Source organism: Petromyzon marinus, chromosome 36 (assembly GCF_048934315.1).
Source record: "Petromyzon marinus isolate PM22_M1 ecotype Great Lakes invasive population chromosome 36, UKy_Petmar_22M1.pri1.0, whole genome shotgun sequence".
Lineage (NCBI taxonomy): Eukaryota > Metazoa > Chordata > Hyperoartia > Petromyzontiformes > Petromyzontidae > Petromyzon > Petromyzon marinus.
Window position 1 is genome coordinate 3,185,933 of NC_133702.1, and position 23,263 is coordinate 3,209,195.

The 23,263-nt window shown below is 46.7% G+C and overlaps 1 protein-coding gene across 3 annotated transcripts in view; it reads left to right on the forward strand.

Moving 5' to 3' along the window:
- Nucleotides 1-2,848: 2,848 nt before the first annotated feature.
- GHDC (GH3 domain containing) overlaps nt 2,849-23,263 on the forward strand; it is a 34,039-nt gene continuing 13,624 nt past the window's right edge. The window contains exons 1-8 of one of the 3 annotated variants that reach the window (XM_032966699.2): nt 2,849-2,961; nt 6,085-6,318; nt 11,699-11,875; nt 17,801-17,960; nt 18,827-19,186; nt 19,748-20,003; nt 21,188-21,377; nt 23,105-23,176. In XM_032966699.2, coding sequence (XP_032822590.1) covers nt 6,161-6,318; nt 11,699-11,875; nt 17,801-17,960; nt 18,827-19,186; nt 19,748-20,003; nt 21,188-21,377; nt 23,105-23,176 — 1,373 coding nt within the window. In that variant the 5' untranslated portion in view covers nt 2,849-2,961; nt 6,085-6,160. The remainder of the gene's footprint in view (nt 2,962-6,084; nt 6,319-11,698; nt 11,876-17,800; nt 17,961-18,826; nt 19,187-19,747; nt 20,004-21,187; nt 21,378-23,104; nt 23,177-23,263) is intronic. The other 2 variants (XM_032966700.2, XM_076072037.1) reach the window with 2 other exon arrangements.

The following is a 23,263-nucleotide window of genomic DNA, read 5'->3' on the forward strand; positions in this document are numbered from 1 at the left end:
GTAGTTTATTTAGACTTCAAACGTATCGATGTGCACATACTGTGGACATGTACAGCACATGTGTAGAGTATTGTGAGGAGCCAATGAGGGGCGAGCATAAGGAAGTGTGAGTTGGTCGAGAGTTACGCGGGGCCAAGGATGACGTAACGTGAGGGGTTACATAAGGAGCTTTCAGAAAACACTTTCGGGAAAGTGGGCGGGGCCGACCTGGGGGGAGGAGCCACCCAAAGAGTTATTAAGGGTGACCCCGTGACGAGGGTGGGGTCATCTTCTTTGGTTCTTTCGGTAAAGTCACGTAGAATGAGAATAAAATAATAAAAATAAAATAACAATACAATTCTCACGACGTTTCGGCCACAACACAAGTGGCCTTCTTCAGGTGAAAGGAACAAACCTGTCGGGACGACAGAGCTTCAATGAACGTTGTTAAGATTCGTAGCGTCTTTTAAGCTGGTTTAGAGAAGTGAGGCACCTTGATAAAGGGGTTTACATACCAAACAGGAGAATTTAGCATTGAAATAGCTGAGGGATTAGCTTGTGACTGGTCACAGAAATGGCTATGTTAAAGTCAAAGCCTACACATCCACAGAGGCACCTAGTACAAATCAAACAGGAAAATTTTGTATTGAAATAGCTGAGTGATTAGCTTGTGACTGGTCACAGAAATGGCTATGTTAAAGTCAAAGCCTACACATCCACAGAGGTACCTAGTACAAATCAAACAGGAAAATTTAGCATTGAAATAGCTGAGTGATTAGCTTGTGACTGGTCACAGAAATGGCTATGTTAAAGTCAAAGCCTACACATCCACAGAGGTACCTAGTACAAATCAAACAGGAAAATTTAGCATTGAAATAGCTGAGTGATTAGCTTGTGACTGGTCACAGAAATGGCTATGTTAAAGTCAAAGCCTACACATCCACAGAGGCACCTAGTACAAATCAAACAGGAAAATTTAGCATTGAAATAGCTGAGTGATTAGCTTGTGACTGGTCACAGACTATGTTAAAGTCAAAGCCTACACATCCACAGAGGCACCTAGAACAAATCAAACAGGAGAATTTAGCATTGAAATAGCTGAGTGATTAGCTTGTGACTGGTCACAGAAATGGCTATGTTAAAGTCAAAGCCTACACATCCACAGAGGCACCTAGAACAAATCAAACAGGAGAATTTAGCATTGAAATAGCTGAGTGATTAGCTTGTGACTGGTCACAGAAATGGCTATGTTAAAGTCAAAGCCTACACATCCACAGAGGCACCTAGTACAAATCAAACAGGAGAATTTAGCATTGAAATAGCTGAGTGATTAGCTTGTGACTGGTCACGGAAATGGTTATGTTAAAGTCAAAGCCTACACATCCACAGAGGAACCTAGTACAAATCAAACAGGAGAATTTAGCATTGAAATAGCTGAGTGATTAGCTTGTGACTGGTCACAGAAATGGCTATGTTAAAGTCAAAGTCTACACATCCACAGAAGCCTCGTGGCTTAGAGACCCTTAACTCGTAACTTCCTGGTCACGTGACCAAACTCAACACCATATTATCAGGAAGTTCCTGTGTAAACACTCCCCCATATCTGCCGTGGGGCAGAACATTAACCCAACGTTGAACCAACCTTCACCCAACGTTCACTCAACATTGAACCAATATTCGCACAAAGTTTAACAAACCTTCCCCCAACGTTCATCGAACGTTGAACCAACGTTCACACAATGCTGAACAAACCGTCCCCCAACGTTCACTCAACGTACCACATTTAACTTGGCGAAGTCCGAGATGTAATTATGTTCCTTTGTGTTTCAGGATGTAGAAAGCGGCGTACAGTGCTGTGCACACAAAGGGAGGAAACAAAGACAAAGATTCCCCGTATAGCCTAAACAGACTGTAGGGGCAAGTGTTGTTAGTGAGTAGCACCTATGAAGGCCGGCACAGCACACGAGGGGGTGTGTGGCCAGCACCACGCGCGGCCGCCTTTGTCTCCCTGGTGGTGATTTTTACACACCGCACCAGGTACTCGTTTGAGGCTAAGTCAACCTAGGGGGAGGTTCAGAACCGGTTCAGATAATCATCATTGGTGTTGGTTGATGGGAGCGGAAATCGAACCCGGGTTGCCGGGTTGGTAGCGAGGCGCGCTAACCGCTACACTACCGCTATCCCCCACACATACACAGAGACGCACCAATATCAATACCAATACCCGCAATTCGCCACCACGGCGCCTGTGCCAGGCTAGGTGCACCTTGAGGCTATCACGTGAAGTGTCGAAAAGCTCGCTGACAGGAGGTCTCGGGACAGACTCAGCAGGTGCCGTAGGTTGGCCGACTAAGATGACCGGTAGATGCACCACCAGCTGAACCCCCCTTAGCCACTACACCACCACCAACACCACCAGCTGAACCCCCCCCCACCAACACCACCAGCTGAACCCCCCCCCCCCCCTAGCCACTACACCACCACCACCAGCTGAACCCCCCCCAGTCACTACACCACCAGCTGAACCCCCCCCTAGCCACTACACCACCACCAGCTGAACCCCCCCCCCCCTAGCCACTACACCACCACCAACACCACCAGCTGAACCCCCCCCCACCAACACCACCAGCTGAACCCCCCCTAGCCACTACACCAACACCACCAGCTGAACCCCCCCCCCGGCCACTACACCACCACCAACACCACCAGCTGAACCCCCCCCACCAACACCACCAGCTGAACCCCCCCCCCCCTAGCCACTACACCACCACCACCAGCTGAACCCCCCCTAGCCACTACACCAACACCAGCACGCGCATGGCATGCGGCTGCCCGGCAGTGTCGACGTCACCACTCGCGAACAGCTGACGCCCCCCCCCCACCAGCTGACGAAGGGGAACACGTGGGCCGCGTTGCATAACAAACACGGAAGGGCTTGGAAATCGTGGTAATAACAACAGAGTACAGTGTCCTCGTTACAATGTAAGCGCACATAGGTGTGTGTGTGTGTTCGATACCGTATAGTACGTGAGATGTACTCGTGTGTGAGTGTTCGATACCGTATAGTACGTGAGATGTACTCGTGTGTGAGTGTTCGATACCGTATAGTACGTGAGATGTACTCGTGTGTGAGTGTTCGATACCGTATAATACGTGAGATGTGCTCGTGTGTTGTATCGTAGGGCACGTGAGTAGCCGCGTGTCATAAGAGCCCAGAGTTTGCATGTCATTGTTGTCACATTGTTGTCACATTGTGACGCTAGTCGTACTGCCTACATCGCAGCACGCCAGCGCACTGTGCACGGAGGGTTAGGCAGATGGTGAAGCCGCAGTTTGTATTCGGAGGTCGCACAGTGCTGCTGGAAACTCCAAATCCGCAGTGACCGCTGCGAATGCGTTGATGAGAGCGGCGCTGTTGGATCCGTCAGAAGTCGGTGGTAGTGGTGGTGATGATGATGACGATGAGTTAAGTTGTTACTCGGGGTGCGGGCGTAATCGATCATTGATTGTGTGACCTTCGTTCGAGCTATTAAAAGTGTGACTCGCGAGCGTTTTAATTATAATCGCGGGGGCGACTTCCTTAAATTTGTCGGTGGTCGTAAAATTCGCGTCGTTTGTTTTCGTTTCGGTTCCACTTAGCGAATGCCCGCATTGGGAATGAAGCATTGGGAATGCGTCCGACCTTGGTTGTGCACTGTAGTCACTAAAGCTTCAAATCAAGATTGAACTTTAATAAACACTGCGCTCACTTGACTTGACTTCACTGCACTAAGTTGAGGATCGATGCGGTCCAACATCTCCTGGTTTGCAGCCCTGAACGAGTGGCGGAAATTCCACGTTCCCATGGCGGGTGTTAGTCTATCCATAGGCCAACCACTGCTGTGACTTCGCCACATCGACACCCAGAGTAGAGATGATGGGCTGGAGCCTTACTCGGTTCCAGGACCTGAACTCACAACCTTCCAATTGGCGGTCACTTGCTTGACCGCCCAGCCACCTGTCATGCTGATATGTGCACATTATGTTATGAACAGTAGCTATTAATAAAAAAAAGAATAATGGTTGGTTATCTTCTATAACATTGATAGCATGATCCAACAGCGATTAGGATAGGTTATTTCTTTGAAGTTATATTCCAGTAAGGGGCCGTTCATAAATGACTTCACGCACCTGGGGGGGGAGGGGGGGTCAGACATTTGTGACGATGTGTGACGAGGGGGGGGGGAGGTTTGAGAAATGTGACGTCACATCAAAATGCGCAACTTTAAATAAATATTAATTAAATGGAATTGTTATAACTCTAATTTTTATGAATTTTCATTATTAACTATTTGATTATTAAAATTTACTAAGTTCACCTTTTATTTATTCCATGAAGGAGCATTTTGCTTCTCCATGGGAGAATGGAGAAGCATACATTTTGGACATTTTCTTAATGATTGTTATTAAACATTTTGATTCTAATGATTCTACCAAGGGCTTTTCATTCTGTGGAATGAATATATTTTTGTTATAATTGTACTCCATTTTGCTTCGTTCTACAAAGTTTCAAGTATTTTTTTAATCGTTATAATTTTAATATTTTATAATTATAAGAGAATTTCACTATAATATTCATCTGCAGTTTTAGTTAGACGTTGAATATTTTCAAGTGAATTTCATGCAAAATATCAGCTTTCCAACGCCTTTTTAATTCATGTTTTCTCCTACAACATCAGAGTGCAGCGCCACATTAAATACGTACTTAAATGACAATAGTTTTAGTTTAAAGTGATTTGAAGCATGTTTTATTTTCAAAATGGAAATATGGTTTGGGGGTGGGGGCAGAGCTTTGTGACGTCATATTTGAGGGGGGGGGTCTGAAATTTTGTGACGCCGTGTGAAGACGGGGGGGGGGGGGGTCAGAAAATCGCGTGACGTCATTTATGGACGGCCCCTAATGATAGTTGATAAGAGGGAGTAGCTTGCCCAGCTACTACAGCTTGAAGTTGGATTCTGGATTGCAAGTTTAAATCTCAGGGTTTCTTGCGCCTGTCTAGGGGGTCGATACTATAGGTACCGTGTGCACCTTTTTGTCAAGTGAAGTGTCTTTCCCTTCCATAGGAATGTGGAATGCGTACCACTAAATCAGGCCCACCAATCGAAACGCGTTCCAGCGAGTCGCTGTAAAATTGATTTCACCGCTTAAACTAAACAAAAAAAAAATCAACGACGGTAGGAGACGAAGGTGATGGGACGTGTGGTGGGATCACATCATGGAGTGACCCCGGCTGAGCAGGGAGAACATCACGGTGGTTTGTGCCGAGAGGATGTGTCGGCATACCTTCATCATAGACGTCCGAACTCGGAGTTGATGCCGATTAGTGGATGGACATGATACGTATTAAAACATTTAAAAGCTCGTCTCATTTGTTTAAATTAATTTCCATTTAATTGCAGCGTTCGTTTAAGCTCCTTGCTCCCTGCCTGTGTCATCGTTCTCATTATCTTGTGAAACCCATCTCTGGCGCTACTCCCATCAGCCGCTCTGGCTTGCACTGATAACAGAGCTTGTATCACGTTAGACTCGGAATTTTGGAAAAGGGGATGCTGCTGTGGTGTAATTGTTAACAGACTGGACTTGCAATCCAGAGGTGACCGGTTCGTTCGGTTTACAAATAGTCCATGTTGCATGAATCCTTTTGCCTTTGTCTAACCAGCAATAGGCACTTCACAGCTCTTCGCTTGGCAGGCGTAGACCAAGCTTAGCATGGGGAACACCATGAGATCGATGTTTGTTTGCACTGCTGGCAGAAGCTGCTCCACTAGAGCAAGCTCTAGAGTGTATTTTGGGCTACTCTTCCACGTTGGTTGGTCAGATGCCTCGGAAGAGATGAGACTATCCACTCTTTACCCCACTAAACGCGAGACTGCCTATCAATTAACTGTGATGTACCCATTTATACAGCCGGGTGGAAAGAGGCAGGGTTATTTAAGACATCTGGCTTGCAAGTTGAGTGCGCCAACCATCACACCACGGCAGGATCCCCCGTAAATACTATCCTTCAACGAGATCCTCCGTGCGAGTCTTCAGCAGCGTCTGCGTTCTGTGGCTGCCGTGTCCAGTGTGTCCCCTTGCAGCCGGACGGTGTCCTCCTGGTAGTAACGCGAGCCTAGGAGAGCAGCAGGAGCAGCAGGAGCGATGGGCTCCTTCCTCGGCATCGGCGTCGCCACGATCTGCAGCGCCGGCCTGGCGTGCGCCTTCGCCTTGGCGTGGGACATCAGGCAGCGCACGGTGTCCGAGAGCCACACGCTGGGCAGTCTCTTGGGACAGTACTTCTGCTACGCCGTCATGCACAGGTCAGTGCGGCGTGACCCGCTCCGCGCCTCCGTAACTGGGATGGGGGCGGAGGATGGTGCAGTTGGGACTCATCCTCCACATCAACTGGGATGGGGCGGTTGAGTTGCACACAACAACAAAAACTTAGAACGCATGTAATTGATAAATCTAATTAATAATTATATTAGCTGCCTTTGTCTGTCACCCCCCCCCCCCCCCCCATGCTCTAGCTCTCACTTCCTGTGTGTATTCGAAGAGGCTGCGATTCTCATTGCTTAACTCTATTTGTTTTTTTTACTTGAGAATTTACAAGGGGGGTGGGTGAGGATTCAGCACGTGGTTGGGGGGGGGGCTCAAACCTCCTATGCTAGGAAGGGGACTGGAAAGTAGTAATGGTGGCAGAGTGGTTCGCACACTGTCTAATTCCTGGCCATTGTGAACATCAGCAGAAAGTATTATCCAAATAATTCCTGGGCACTCCCCCCCCTCCCCAATTTCATCAACCTGCAGTGAGCAGTATGGCGAAGTATGGTCAACCAACCTCTATGAATAACATGTTGCAGAGTTGTTTTGCATTTCACTGGTAAACGTGCAAAGTGCTGGAACGTTCCAACCTGTGAATATTCACAAACTCATTGAATCCCTGCTCTTGTGCACCTCGAGGTGGTGACGCGTTTGCCTGTGCTGTGCCGAGACTACAAATTAGCACGTGGCCTTCCACACGTCAGGGGGTCCAGAGGTTTTGCAGTCTTAACGACAAACCCTGAGATCCAGAGTTATTTTTTCCCTGGGTGAATGTTGTCTCATGTTTTATATTGATCTTTAGCACGATTGCATTCTTTTGCTGTAACTAATTATGTGTTCTCATCTTTTCTTCTCCTGTGGAGCAACTGAACAGTCGAACACATTGATTTAATTGATTGGTGCTGGAAAAACAAACAAAACAATTGCATTTTAATGGGTGCCTTTGTAGCCTCATGTTTTGTTAATTCTCATATCTCGTGTAGAAAGTACAACTTATGAATAGATAGATGGGCCAGTATGTACACCATGTAAATAAGTAATGTGTTGGGCTGCAGCCTTAAGAACTGAGTTAGCACAAAAAAACCTGACATTTAATCATAATTGTCTCTTGTAGAATTCCACCTTTTCAGGGAGTTGTTGACGAGATACGTGTTTTAAAAATGTCCTGACCTGAGGCTGAATAAGTCCCTTGTTTAAAACATACCAGCCGTACTGAATGTCACTTGGTGCGGAGGAGAGAGCAATGTTTCCCACTGTCAGGCTAAATTCAGTGAAAATGTACAGAAGGACTTTGAACTTCTTTCGCGCCGTACGTAGCTAACCTCGCTCATCGGAGGTGCGCAAACTAATACACGCACAGAAAGTGTTAGACCACAATACAAACCTGGAAATGAGGAAATCCCAGCATTCCATTTATATCTAGATGACAATTCGTGCATTGTGAAAGGGAGTCCACGTGGTTCATCCTGGAAACGGAACGGTTTATTGTTCCGCTCAGCACCAAGACGAACAGTTGCAGCATTTCTTCCCCGGAGCCCCGAGCCTTTGTCTCACACCTCCTTGTATCGGATTCCTCCACACCTCCGATTAGCACGGTTGGCTATGTACGTTGTGAAAGAAGTGCAACATACATACAGTATTTCCCCTGTCTTTCTCTCCTCCTCTTTCCCACCAATCTTTATCTTTTGAGTTTTTCCCTCCAATCCCCTACCACCTTTTTCGCACCTTTCTTGAATTCATTTCCTCTGGGCGTAGTCCCTTGTCCATTGCGTGACCCCTGCATTCAATCTTGGCCGTGTCCCCACACGACCTCTGGACGTGTTTCTTGGACATAACCCATGCTGACCACTAGGCTCAAAAGAGTATGTTTTATTCTAAGGAAGTGATAGGTCAACTACACAACCCAAATAATGGCTTCTTGCTCATTGAGGTTTTTTGTTCTTCTGAGCAACACATTCATTAATAAGACAGCATTTTTAAATCGCTAATCACATACCTGTCAACCCCTTGTCAGTGCCTACCTTATTACATATCAATTCAGACCTTATTGGTCAGCCCGTGCCCTTATACATTTCAACGTTCATCCTACAAAGTCCCATCACAAGGGAGAAACACAAACAAACAGACAAAAACATGTTTTGCCTGTATTGAAACAGCTGTACACCGTATGGACCTGAACTCAGTTTCCCTGTGAAAGAATACGGGTACGCCGTACGAATTGACAGGTATGTAATCAAGTGAATTCTGCAATGACCGAATTGAATGCGTTTTTTTGAATCGACAGATACATCAATCACACTGCCTTTATATATATAATCTTCAATGTCTTGGACAATGATCCCTTCTTCATAGCACGTAAATAGAGAGGCCTGAGGCATGGAGTTAACAAGGGTTGGAGACTGCACTAAACACCACAGCTCCTATCAGTTAACTATTAATATGCCTATTAAAAAAAAAAACTTGGTCATCAGAAAACATTAAAAAAATTAATTCTCACCAGGCCCCATGGCGTTAGGCACAGTCTCCAACTCTCATTAACGCTATCTCTATGACCCCTCTGTTCATGTGCTGTGAAGAAGAGCCATTGCTCGGGACGAATACCAGCCGATTATACGTATCTATATATATTTTTGTTAAAAGCCACTTATTGACGAATGTGTTAAGTGTGCTTGCACACCAGGGCCAATGCGGCACCACCAAATAATACATTCCTGTTAGGACTCATCGGTACAATGTTAGCCATCCTTATATTCCAATGCCATTTGTGCCTGATAGGTTGTTTTTTTATGAGCAGCTATAGCTCTCTATATGATATGGAAAATGTTGCAGAAGCTCAAGGCAAACAAATTCAAGCAACATCTGTGACTGATGAGGGAAATAAGTGTGTCAAGGATGCAAACAACATGATAATCGAGGAAAACACCTCTTTTTAGCCTCAGCATAATCACCTACGGCTCTTATTAGTCATGCAGAATATACACAAGGAGTGGTGCTGTTATCACCTTCACGTGAGATGGAGACATTTCCATTCGGAACCCTCGCATCTGGTATTGTGACCTGGAAGATGTCAAAACAACTTCTTCTGAAGCCACTTTTGTAGGCCAATAAGGGCACTTCACATGCCCTGCAAAGTGGTTCTCACGCGTTTCACAAACTGTTTTATTCTCCGAGCTCGAATAATCTAAATGCAGTGAATCACCACATTTAATGTAATGTTTTTTTTGTTTGCACCGTAATTGCTAACTGGCCTGAGACCATCAACTCGCCGCAGTTGAGAAATATGTTTAACTACTGGTGGCTAAAACCTGTATTCGAACCCAGCTCTTAGTGGTGCTGGCACAGTGCTCTCACATGGAAAGTGACCTCTATTTTCTTGGTACCCACAGAACACACCGGTCCCGTATTCTCTAAGTAAACACATCCTACATGGTGAGCAACACTCAAGCTTAAAGGCAATAACAAATGCAAATAACTCTTAATGTTCATGCAACTTTAATATGAGAGAGGCCCTTGGCAAGTGAACGCCTTTGTGGAAACAAAACTGTGGGCCTAGAGACTGTATCGCCCGGTACACTATACAGATGCCATGATTGTATTTTTTTTCTTCCAAAAGATGACCCTTTTCAACCGTAGAACGTTGGTTCAAGCAAGATCCGTCTTCTTTTCTAGTCCTTGGCATTCAGCCTACATCACAGGGGGATGATTACATGTGAAATGTAAAATGTCACCATAATCACCCTTGCATTTGAGATACCGAAATCCCATTCGGCAGAGTACGTGCCTACCAGCATCCTGCCCTGAACACCATTGTACAAAGAGTCTAAATATAAATACAACTGCACCTCAAGACGCCGCACACAGACAGTGTGACGTGCATCATGTAGTCGGGAAGATATTTAGTGATATGTTTTACAGAAGAAAATACTAAGTTTTTAGCAACATAAAATAGGTGACCACGAAACGTTTAACTATAATTTCTGTTCAATTTTGTACAAAAAATGTATGTGCTTGTCTACATGGTGTTGCAATTATTTTACAATATGCAAAACAGAATTACATGAATCTGCTAAACACAGAGAAGATCGTAATTCTTGAAAATGTGATCATCAGCTTAAACGTTTAACTATAAAATGATCATATTTACATAAACAAACATTATCCATATAGATGTATAGAATATTGAGGCAAGTGCTGCCAGCATGTACATAATAAGGCTGGCAAGGGGATTGTGTGGTCAATAGCATGGCCATGTTTGTCCAACCCGAGTGTTAATCTTTACACACCACAGCAGGTCGTAATTTAAGGCTGAGTGGACTTAGGGGAGTGCCCATAAGAAGTATTGTTACATCTCGATATATGTTAGCTTTCGCTGGTGCTATGGGTTGGTCATGCAGTCTGCCACGTACCAAGCTGCGGCACAGCTCCCTTAATAATATATAAACACAGACACAATTAAGATGGTATATATGTAGTACGGGGATACTGTTGTGGCATATTGGTTAGTACACTGGACTCAGACAACAGCGGTGGCCAGATCGTTCTGCTGCTGATGTGGCAGTTGCAACAATAGGGCAAGTTTATTATATCCAATGTCCACAAAGCAGTATAAATGGGTTGCACCACAGTCAGTTGGCGGGTCACGTGTGACGAGGTAAAGTGTGGGTACTCTGAACCCTTTCAAAGATGTGTGGCCTGCTTGGAATTGTAGGCAAAAAAAATATTCTGTAGAGCTGTGTGGTTCTAAACCTTTTCCTGCAGCCTCAGAGCCCTATGCTTCTCAATCGTTTAAAAAAGTAGAACGTTAATAAATACACACGGTTTGATGAGTCAAAGTAGTTGTACTTACGTGCCCATGCTTAATTAGTATTTTCGATTATTTACCTTCGAAACAAATGTGGCCATGTCTCGCATCCCCAGAAAGGGCATCTCGCACCCCAGAAAGGGCATCTCGCACCCCCAGAAAGGGCATCTCGCACCCCAGAAAGGGCATCTCACACCCCCAGAAAGGGCATCTCACACCCCCAGAAAGGAAACTCCCATTTGTCGCGCCCAAGTTTAGTCGGATTAGCGGCATATCCCAGATATGGTGGCCCACACTAACGGCTCTCCTGGGCCCCCCAAACCGAGGCGGGTAACCGCTCGCCACTCAATCTCCGTACTTGTGGAGTACAGATGGAAGTGAATTTGCTTGTGGTGGTACTGCCACACCCTGGCGAGCCGGGAGATGACGACCTCGAGGGGGTTTCGAAAGATTGCACGATCTACCAACCCTTGCTTCCAAAGTGCTGGATTATCGGCACACCGCCGCAGGAGTGACTGAGCGGACGAACACACGGACGGACAATTGCCTGTGCCGCGGCGCACGTGCACCCACAGGCTGGGGAGGTGGCAGCGCAAGAAGTTGGAGGTGGACACCATGGACGTGGCCACGGCGCAGGAGGAGACGCTGCTCGCTCGGCTGCAGCGGAACGGTGACACGGCGTACGGGCGTCAGCACGGCCTCGACACCGTACGCAGCCGTCGGGAGCTGAGGGAGAGACACCCGCTCACCAGGTGCGCGCCGCTCTTTGTTCGCATTTAGAAATATATATTTTATGCGTGGCCTTCATCAACAACCTGGAGAATTGCATTTTAATTCGAGTCTTAGTCAGTGGGTTTCACTTGGTCACGCTCCTTGTCGATTTGATTAAAGTGGTAAAAAAATGTAGTCCACTCTTGGTTATTAAATCTATGTATGTTTAACGTCTTACACACCGTACGTAGACCAGCCATGCTAATCGGAGGTGCGGGGGGAAGGACAACAAACTGAACACAAAAAGCAGTTCTGAAGAAATGAGTTTTCAATCTAGTAAATCGAGTCCATTGAAATGAGGACAGAGGTGGCAAAATGGAGATGCCAAGAGATGACACGAGGTGGTTCCAAAACTTTGGTGCAACTACATTAAATGCTTTTTATCCAAATTGTGTGCAAAATCTGATAACTATTACCAGACAATCAGATGCGCGTTGCATTTTTTTGGATTGTCAAATGGTAATAACAGGTGAGACATATCTGTGGACAATAGCCTTGTAAGTGAAAATAGCTGAGTGAAAATAACAGAGTTTGGTCAGCAAAACTCACCTTTCACAAATTAACAGGGAAATCGGTCATCTCTTGAGGGTTTTGGTGTGTGTGTTCGTGCGCGCGTGCGCCCGTGTGTGTTTTTAGCCGTCAATAAATGCTGGGCATGTGACATTTCAAGTGCTAATAATTGAGAATCTGGCAGAGCTAAACAAACAGGATTGGAGCCAACTGTCTGTCAATGACATTTATCAGCTCTTAACAGGAAAACACCTCATATTAAATTTTGAATACTCCATGCAGACCTGTCAATATTCCTTTCACTGGTGGTGACTTTGCAATTCCTTGCTCCATGGGTAATCTGTTCATTAAAGCTTGCATCCTAACCCTGCAAACGTATTATTTTTTTAGATATGTGATGGCATGTCCCTCAATGTGTATGTATTGAATTGATTGGCTTTGTTGCATTTGTAAGAAAAAAATGGTTGAAACTACCTCGGTTCAACGAACAAATAATTGAAGTCAATTTGAAAATGATCGTCTTATATTCAGTAAAAGTTATATTTTTTGGCCAATAGACTCAAATATATTTAACAGACCTGAAGGTATTAATTTCTGCTGTTTTTATACCTAGTTCCGTTGCACCGCTAAACTGTATTGCCATGCTGCACTCACACGTCCCCTCAAGGTCCCTAAGATCTGGGGATGCAGATCTTCTCTGCACTGCCAGGCCGAGGCTTCGTTCTATGGGTGACCGAGATTTTTCCCCATGTAGCCCCCAGACTGTAGAACCCTCTTCTACGAGATATCAGGGATCTCAGAGTCTGTGGACATTTTTTTTATTTGCGTCTTCAAACCTATGTATACGCTTCCGCTCATTTAGCTTTGAGTTACTTTAGTAAATGGATTCTTAAAATGTATTAATAATATGATTATTTTCATGCTGAGTGTCTGCTGCTGCTTCCTGTACAGCGCTTTGAGATTTTTGATGAAAAGCGCCATATAAATGGAATTATTATTATTATTTGTGCTGCCAGGGGAATAACACATTGTAGGCAGAAGTGGCGCACACCTGTAACCCAGTATTGTGGAGCCAAGAGTTGGTGAATCACAGGGTATGGCCGTCAAGGTCGCCTTACCCTGGATCTCCAAGAGATGACAGTACAGCAAGTGGGTTAATCTCCATCGGTTGTCACCTGTACGGGGACTTCTATGGGGACTCCACTTTTTCCCATTTCGAAACGTGCAGTGAGATTATTTTGCTGTTATAAATATCCACACGATAAGCCACTTTGTTGAGCTATCATTTGTGGCCAGGTCGCTTTTGAAAAATAAGTTAATACTTCAGTGGGCTTTACCTGGTAAGATATATTTTAAGTGATTTCTTTACCCTTCCTATACTTGCTATTTTTTGTATTTTTAGTTGTTGTAACATTCTTACCCGCCCCCTACTGGACGTCTGTGAAAAACAGCTTCATAGCTCATCGAATTCCTCCAGTACAAATACAGATTCTGATTGTGATAATCGCTCAGTTGTGAATGTGGCCAGACATCTCAATGTAGGCCCCAACAGCCTGGGCAATTCTTGATGGCGGTTCTGGCTGCTTCGCCACTCATCCGTTTATTCCCATGACTCTGAATCTAAGGACATATGTGTGCGTTAACATGACCCAGCGCAAGGGTGTGTTCTGCTTGTTCCAGACGATCAGAGTTCGAGCCTAACAGTCGACCGGGTTAACGTCGCGAGTGCGTTAACCATAAATACGCCCCGCGTGGCTTTGCAGTGAACGTTAAAGCTCCTGTGACGTGAGAGAGTAAGACATTTGCGCTGGCGTTGTCGTCTACATTTGCTCAGTTCAAACATTTTCTGCAGATTACTCAATTGGGAGTACACATGGCAACATCGCCTCTGACCTGAAAGCTATGGCAGACAGTGTATGTGAAACATAGCCCCTTTGTGATAGCCTTGTACGATAATAATGGTGAAAATGTCAAATGAATTAATAATTCTATTTGATTCAAAAGGTCCTTTAACTTCCTGGGCAGTTGTACTGGATTATGGCTATGAGTAGACATTCCCCAACCAGGTGTCATTTAACAGCAATCTCAAACCTGATCCCACCACCATAGATGTATATCCATCAACACACAATGCTGATGTCTTCATTGTGTATTATAGGATTAAATATATATCTTGCTGACATTCAAGGTCAGCTCTTGAACGCTGACCATATTTTGCGTTATAGGACCGTGGTCAATGTTCAGTGTCTGACATTGACATGGTCAATCATCTAAATTGTGTGGCAATTATGGAAGCAATATTGCGTCACCTTTAATTTTGTTTATTCCCTTGTGCCCACAGTTTGTGCGTGGCTGTGTATATCACGTGATGGTTTAATGAGGTTGCTCTGCTCTGGCCACTGGAAGGCATGTCACTGAGACAACAGAAAGCCTCTGTCACTCCAGCTGTTGACCCCCAGTAACACAGCTGTTTTCTCGAGCAGCTAACGATCAAGGGCATTTGATTTTGCCTCCTCGCTCGTCTTTGTCCATGCTGTGCGAGTTGAACCGCACGTGTAAACTCAGCTAAGTTACAAATTATACAGCGGACGCTGCAAAAAAACAAATCGGTGCTTGTTAACGGACGTTCATGTGGGTTAAAAATACAGGCTCAATTCTAGCAATCGAAGAAATTGCTCGGTTTATTTGGAGATGCTTATCCCAAAGCATGTTCTTAATGAGTCACGCAAAAAAATATATACGTATAATAACGCTGTGGCCTTAAAAGGAAAAAAATATTGAATAGGTGACGTTTCAGACAATGACCCTTCTTCACAGCAACATAGAGAGGCGCCCTCCGCGATGATACTGCGTCGCAGCTTTCACATTTGAAAGTTCCCGCACGCAGAGAAGAGAGCCCCTGGCACAATGCCTCATCCCGGATCCCAAACCTGACACTTTTCCTCAACTCTTGTTATCCTCCAAACCACTCTCGTCTTTGCTCTCACCGATCGAATGGCCCACAGTGGGCACCCGGCCGACTACGGTGTAAGCGATGGGGCAATGTGCTGTAATCTAGCATCCAAATGCGCAAGTGACACAGTTGAAATTACACCGCCTTGCCCCTCTGCTTGATTGACAGCTGAATAAATGACTCAAATGCCCATTTTTCTCGCCCGCCTTTTTGCGCCCATCTTGTGAAACTACTTTTGAGCAGCGTGTGAGCGTTTCGCCCAAGTAATTTGCACTCATTAGCGGTGTCTCTTTGCAGGTGCACATTAATTCAGCCTACCTGATGCTAGCGGGCATGGCCCCGACGTGCACGGTGCATGCAAAGAATCCAATTGAAAATTGTCCCCTTGGGCACAGAATGTCACATGCTCCATCAAGTGTGTTATTCCACGAAGAGAGAGCCAGATCATCTGTCAAGTCTAAAAAAAAACTTTCCTTAAACAATTGGCCAAGGTTGGGGTACAGAAAGTAATATGCTGTTTTAAGTATTTATCTCAACGCGTTTCACAGTCACCCCCTGTTAACAAACACCTCATGATTCGGGTGGACTGCAGATTGTTATTCCCATTAATGTGTTACCTGTGTAATGGGCATGACTAACGCAACTGCAAGCACTTTTATTATGGACAGTGAGTCATGTGGTCCTCAGCTGATGAACACGGGTGGCACAATGGCTAACTCACTATGCTGCGAACCCGGCGGCTCGAGTTCAATCACTGACCACTGCAAAAATCAATGGCTTGTGGTAAGAGAATTACTTCTGGACACCCGCTAGGTCGACTCACCACTGGGGAGATAAAGGGGGCCTTGCGTACTTCTGGCCGCACCATCCCCTTGTTCACAGTTCTTCGTAGGTGCTGGTCTTCATAGGTGCTTGCTAACGACACTTCGCCTCAACAAGTTATATCTCTATGGAGGAGATATCTGGCTTTTTTGGTATTCTAAACTCATTGGTAACCATACTGTGGCAATATCTTAGTTATGGACATAATTAATTCCAGCTATTCTCCATCCACCAGTGGATGAAGGCCTCCCATGGGTTATTTTTTTTACCATACTTCACCATGCTAGTCAGTACAGGTTGGTGAAGAACGGGGGAGGGGGGGAAGGGTTAAACCAGTTTGCCTATCACTCGCCACTGATGTTAGCTGTGGCTAGGAATCGAACTTGGGTGACATGTTTCATAGCGCAGCCTGATAACTACTATGTCACGACTTTGTGAACCGTATTCCATTCCTGGCCATGTTTGTTTTCAGCATTTGTTTTATGAATCTGATCCACCTCTATTTTGACTTATCCATCTCACAGGACAGGTAGGTTGGTTGCTAACCCATCTCTTTAGTTATTGAGGATTATTCTCTCATATAGTGTGGGTTTTCTTCACACATTCCAGTTGTCAAACCACTTGCAGAAAGGCACAAATAGGAATTGGCCAACATCCTAAAACCAGGACCCCCCTGAAATCTGTGAGTCTGCAAAGTGTACCTAGATGATTACATTTTCATACTTTTGAATGTTCTTATATGTAACAGTTAATAATAGCTACTTAGTAAGCACATTCAACATTGCACTTTCTGAACTTTTTTGTGATATGAACTACATTTGATCCTGAATGCAACATAATCATATTATAATATCCAGTAATTTGCATAAATACTGTCATTGATTCCCACACAAACGTGTCAGTCTGTGTATCACGACCACAATGATAAATTTCATTCAATGCATCGACACATCGTTACACGCCTAACAAAGTACATTGCTAACGGATTGTTGTGCATCGTCTTGATGATGATGAATATATGAATAATTACATGCTGGGCAATCACCTTGCTACTGCTGCCTGCTGCTACTGCTGCCTGCTGCTGTTGCTTGCTGCCTGCCACTACTGCTTGCTGCTGCCTGCTGCTGCCTGCTGGCTGTTGCTGGCTGGCGCTGTCTGATGGTGCCTGCTGGCTGTTGCTGGCTGGCGCTGTCTGATGGTGCCTGCTGGCTGTTGCTGGCTGGCGCTGTCTGATGGTGCCTGCTGGCTGTTGCTGGCTGGCGCTGTCTGATGGTGCCTGCTGGCTGTTGCTGGCTGGCGCTGTCTGATGGTGCCTGCTGTTACCTGCTGCTGTCTACTGCTTGCTGCTGCCTGCTGCTGCTTGTTGCTACCTTCTGCCGTCTGATGCTGCTGTTTGTTGCTGCCTGCTACTGCCGGTTGCTGCTGCTTGCTACCCATCACTGCTGCTTGCTGCTGCCTGCTGCTGCCTGGTGCTTGCTGCTGCCTGCTGCTGCCTGGTGCTTGCTGCTGCTGGCTTGCTGCTGCCTGCTGCTGCTTGCTGTGGCTACTTGCTGCTGCTGGCTTGCTGCTGCTGCTGCTTGCTGCTGCTGCTTGCTGCTGCTGCCTGCTGCTGCTGCCGCAGGTATGATCACTACCGGGCGTACGTGGAGCGGGTGGCGTGTGGGGAGCTGGGAGTCCTCACATCTCAGCAACCGTCGATCCTGGCGCTCACGTCCGGCACATCAGGCCACTGCAGCATGCTGCTCAGCCTGCCCTCCACCCTCCGGGAGTTCTTCCTCCAGGTCGGGTGGCTGCTGTTGGAGAGTTAGCGCGGGGTCGGTGGAGCGTGCACAGATGGAGTCAACGTGTGTGTGTGTGTGTGAGACATATCAGCATGCGTGGCGATGAGTTGGCAGAGAGGCCTACCTTGATATGATGAATAATTGGAGTGAATGTGTTTATACAAATCAAAATTATTTATTTTAGGCACCACATTGTACAGCTATACAGGTTATACATTTGCAATATTTTGACAGGCGCTCAAGTTTGATTAATTTTGTTATCGTTCAATGCCAAATAGAAATATTGGAAGACAGACACTTCTATCAACGTAGAAATGTGTTTGTTCATTTACTTAGGTGAAGACAATGTTGAGAAGTAGCCAAATTCTCATGACATTACCGTGAACGAATATATATGCATATCAGTTTAACACGTAGGCTTTCGCGACCAATATTATTCATAATAAAGGTTTTTGGGTTAGATCGCGTTATTTATAAATGTGTCGTAACCCTCCACCACCCGACACGGCCAAACAGTAAAAAATTTGTCACGTTGACAAAAGACAAATAGTTCACTGCTTTAGTCCACCGGTGTGTTGAAGAGTGAATCCACAACCTTTACAATTTTGAATACGACGTTTCACTGCTAATTACATCCAGCATCATCGGGCAATTTGCCAGAATAGTGAAGCCCTCCACCTGCTCCCGTCTTCAATAGAGGAGCAGGGTGAGCTCATCATTTAACCCAATCAGATGCAGAGATCAGAGGCATCTGATTGGGTTAAATTATGAGAAAATAAATAAGCATTACGTTTGAGGCTTCTGTCATGTGACTACATTGTTGTCACTATCGTCGTCGTTGTTGTTGTTTGTTTTTATTATCGCAGGGAGTGGCCGTCATCCTGTGCGTCATGTTCGACACGTACCCCGAAGCCAGGAACCTCCAGAAGGTGGCAAAGTTATTTTACATGCCGCGCTGGCGTTCGTCGGAGGCCGGCATACCCGTGGGACCCAACTCCTCGTCACCCGACAGCAGCAAGGGACTCCTGAGCATCTACTCCACCCCGGGGTGCGCCTTCGCCATCGCGAGTGAGCAGGAGGCCCTCTACGTGCACCTGCTGTTCGCGCTGCGCGACCGCCGCCTGGGCTCGTTGGAGGCAAACTTCGCATCGCTCGTCTACCACGCCTTCTCCACGCTGGAGATGCGGTGGCAGCGCTCGTTGGCTGAAGACATCGAGCTGGGCCGGGTAAGGGATTTTATCTTTTATTTTATATACGTATTTTTTTTAATCAGGTAAGGCCCCACTGAGTTATATGGCTATTTTGCAGAAGCCACCTGGCTATCACAGATGATAGCCCAAATGAGAAGTGGCTTATCATCAACAGCCAAATACTCTGTAAGCGCACGTTGATTCTAGATGTGGTGGGAAACGCCGGAGGACCCGGGGAAAAATCCACGCGACCGCAGGGAGAGAGAGACACACAAACTCCACATATGCAGGACGTCAGGGTTGGGACGAACCGACGACCTCCTGTATACCAGGTGAGGCAGATAACATCTCGCCACCGGGGCGCCCGTTACCGTTGGTTTTGCGCGTTTGCGTTCCTGAGCTCTGATGTGTTCCCGGTTCGTGCCATGAGGCCTGACATTTGGCTGGGCGCTCGCTGGGAGTTCCTCCTCGAAGCTGCCACGTCAGGCACCATGCCGCAGACACCGACCCTCGGTGTGACCTGTGAGCATCACCCACCTCTGACCCTCGACCCCCCACACCGCACCACCACACCACTCTGCTGCACTTTTCCAACAGGTGAGCCCCAACATCGACCTTCCGGACGACGTACGCTCCTCGCTGAACGCCCTACTCAGGCCGGATCCGGCGCGTGCCGAGGAGCTGCGTCGGGCGTTTGCCGGCGGATTCGATGGCATCGCCCGCAGGATCTGGCCGCGCCTCAACCTGGTGCTGGCCGTAGACTCCGGCTCCAACGAGCCATACGGTCGGGCCCTGGAGAACCACTACTGCCGGGGAGTGCCTCTCTACTCACCTCTGTACGGAGCCACGGAGGGTGAGCGTCACAGCAACTCCGTGTTGTTCGTGCGGGAGGGGTGGCAGCTAGTGAGACTATTGAAGGTCTGTCCCAACGTAACCATGGAGCTTTGGCAGTGGGAGGGGGAGGGATGAGATGAACTTAACCTCTTAGCAGGGGTGGAGTGGGCGTGAAGGGTCATGGGGGTTCAAGGGCCACTGGACGAGCCTTTAGAATCAGAATGTGTTATTTTTCCTGGAAAAATCCGATGAGCTATGCAGCTTTTTTTCACAGATGTCCAGTAGGGCCGGCTCAGAAAGTTACAACATACAATACAAAAACGCGATAGGGGTGCAATGCTCAGAAAAGGTAAGCAAATCACTCAAAATAAATACGTGAAATAGATCAAGGATAAAAGTTCAAGAGGCCGAATTTCATGCAGCGCAGGACGTGGGTTCAATTCCCTGCCTCAGATGACACGACATTTTCAATGACCCACCTCATTGGCTACAGTGCCACTGTTTTAAATTTCACCCGTCTTTAATGTATTGCTGTTTTGTTTTTTTACTCAATAAAAATTATGTATTCTCAATAATGCATGTTTCGCTCTTGACGTGCTCATGCACCGCGTCCACTCCGGTGGACCGCTACTGTTTATTGACATTACAGCCACAGTGCGCAACACGCCTCGGAACCTTCGGCACGTGCAGTCCTCTGTTTAGGTCATCGTATATTCAGTGTTGCAACCCAGTGGAGGACATTGTGACCAGCGACACTGGGCATAGCAGAGCTTAACCGTGATGGTGGCGACCGGTGGAATTTGAGCGTTCGCCGCATTATGATTCATGCATGAGAGAGTTAAACGCAGGCTCACGAGAAGCCGATGCGATTATATTCATCATTAAGATTACACAAACCGGGCCAGGTGGCTAAGCGGAAGAGCGGGCGGCTCGCAATCAGAACTCCGCGAGTTTGAATCCTGGCTAGAGGGGGGGGTGGGGCCGACTCACCCCAACATCCCTCCGTGCTCGATAAAACTCTTCCCACTTTGTGTGTGAGGCAACAGTGGTTGTCCTATGGAGAGACTTGCCCCCTGCCATGGAAATGGAGAACTTCCATCTCCGCCCTCAAGGTTTTAAATAGTAGATGAGCTCCACCTCAATGCCCTTTTATTTTCTCTGTTTGTTGTCGTGCGATCTCACCGTTACCCTCGGTCACCGCAGGTCTGATCGGGGTGAACCTGTGGCCGGAGCGTCGGGAAAGGCGTTACCTGCTGTGTCCCCGCGCCATGGTGTGCGAGTTCATCCCCGTGCAGCACGCCGAGCAAGAGCAGCCGGGCACGCTGCTCATGGAGGAGGTGCAGGAGGGACAGGTCTATGAGCTGGTACTCACGAATGGCTCAGGGCTCTACCGGTCAGTGCTGGCCCTTCTTCTTATTCTTCTTCTTTCGTACGGCTCTGACGTAGATGCGGAGCAACGACTACAATTTCGCAAGCAGGTGGTCAAGCTGTGATAACCGCGTCAGGAGCAGCGGAGTTGTATCGCTGTGATGTCTCCATCTTATTTGTCGTTATACGTTCTACGGTCTGTTTTGGGTGACCACAGTCGTTCGCTACTGGAGAGCTTTTAATTTCCCATTTGTGCATCAGGTATCTGCATCTGCGAGGGTTTGTGCGGATGCGGTTTGGGGTGGACCATGAACTTCGTGGAAGATAAAAAATCAGGGATCGTCTGTCCCCGATGACAAAGGACAGTCGTATAATGCCTCTTTCTGTATAAGCTCATTATGGATCGTTCTAGAAGATTCCTGGGTAATAACGTATATAAGCATCTTAACATGCGAGTAAAATATGTTTTAGTCATCAGCCTATTGGCTTTCCAAACCAATATCACCCAGCAGCATTTGTTTAATCAATGGCAATTATTTATACGTAGAGGCATGTCTGTATATGCTCTTTCCTGCAATGCTCCACAACAATGCATAATGAGTGTGTGTACAATGTTGCTTTTTTGCTTTCAACAAAGCCCCATCGTTTATATGGAGCGGCCTTGCCAGTAACATGTGGCAACCAGGCAGCATTTATTTAACTGGTCTGGCTGCTGACGAGACCCAGAATATCAAAACCGGTCCGCAGTTTGCTTTGCTTATACAAAGGCTGCCGGTTAAAATTGGCCTGGAAAGCCAATAACGTTTTTGCATTGGGGGAAACAGAATTGAGGTCTGCTAAGATATGTCACGTTTTCTGCGGCGCGTGTTATCACCGTGATGTGTGTAAGACAGGCCATTGTAAAGATACATTGCGATAATAGTAGTGGCTTGTAGTTAGTCTAGAGGTGTTACAAACCCTGGTGCCTCTGTTGTTACAGTCTCAGGTGATGCATGCACGTGCATTTATTGGTAACTGACACGTCACGGCAACACATAATGGTCCACCAGCAGACCAATGCCTTCTGGGACACTGAATGAGCCTATGACACTTGCCCATCTGGTGGGAAAAAATGTTCATAAACCAACAAATAAAGCCACTAACATTCCATTCCGGTTACATGTTAATGATGAATAAAATCACAATAACACTCGCTTTTATATTGCGCCCATAACGTAACTAAATGTCTTTTCAGCGCAATTTCTTGTTTGTAGCCTAGGGGGACTGGCCCCCAGATGGCAGCTGTCCCAGTGCGGCACAAGGTGAATTGGAAGTCGGCGTTAGTCTCCGAGTCAGTTTCGATGATTGCTGCTGCGTGTAATCCAAATTGAGCAATTTGTGGGTAAATTCTCAAAATTGGACCATTTTGCCGGCACACGCCTGGCCACCTTTGTCTCCACACACCAGGTACTCATTTAAGGCTGAATCGATCTCGGGGAAGCCCTGATCTGCTTCAAATATTCGCGACCGTCATCGGTTGTGAGTGGGAATCGAACTCGGGTCACCGGGTTCGAAGCACAGCTCGCGCTAACCACTGCACCACACGCACGCATGAACGCACGTATGAAGTCTCTGCTGCTCTTTTCTCCGTCCATGTCTGTCAGGCAATCATAATAATTTGTTATCCTCAGGGAAAGTAAGCAATACTCATCCGTGTCGTTTGTCTCTCCCAGCGGATGCCTGAAACCGATTTTCTCTTTTCTACTTTCCCAGATATCGCTTTGGCGACGTGATTCAAGTGGTTGGATTCCACAATCGGTGTCCCATCGTGGAATTTATGTACAGGTGGGCGTCATAATTTTCACTCGAAAATCCCCGCACAACAAATAGCGGCGAGGCGGTGTCAAAGCGCGTCATGCGTCTGTGCGTTAA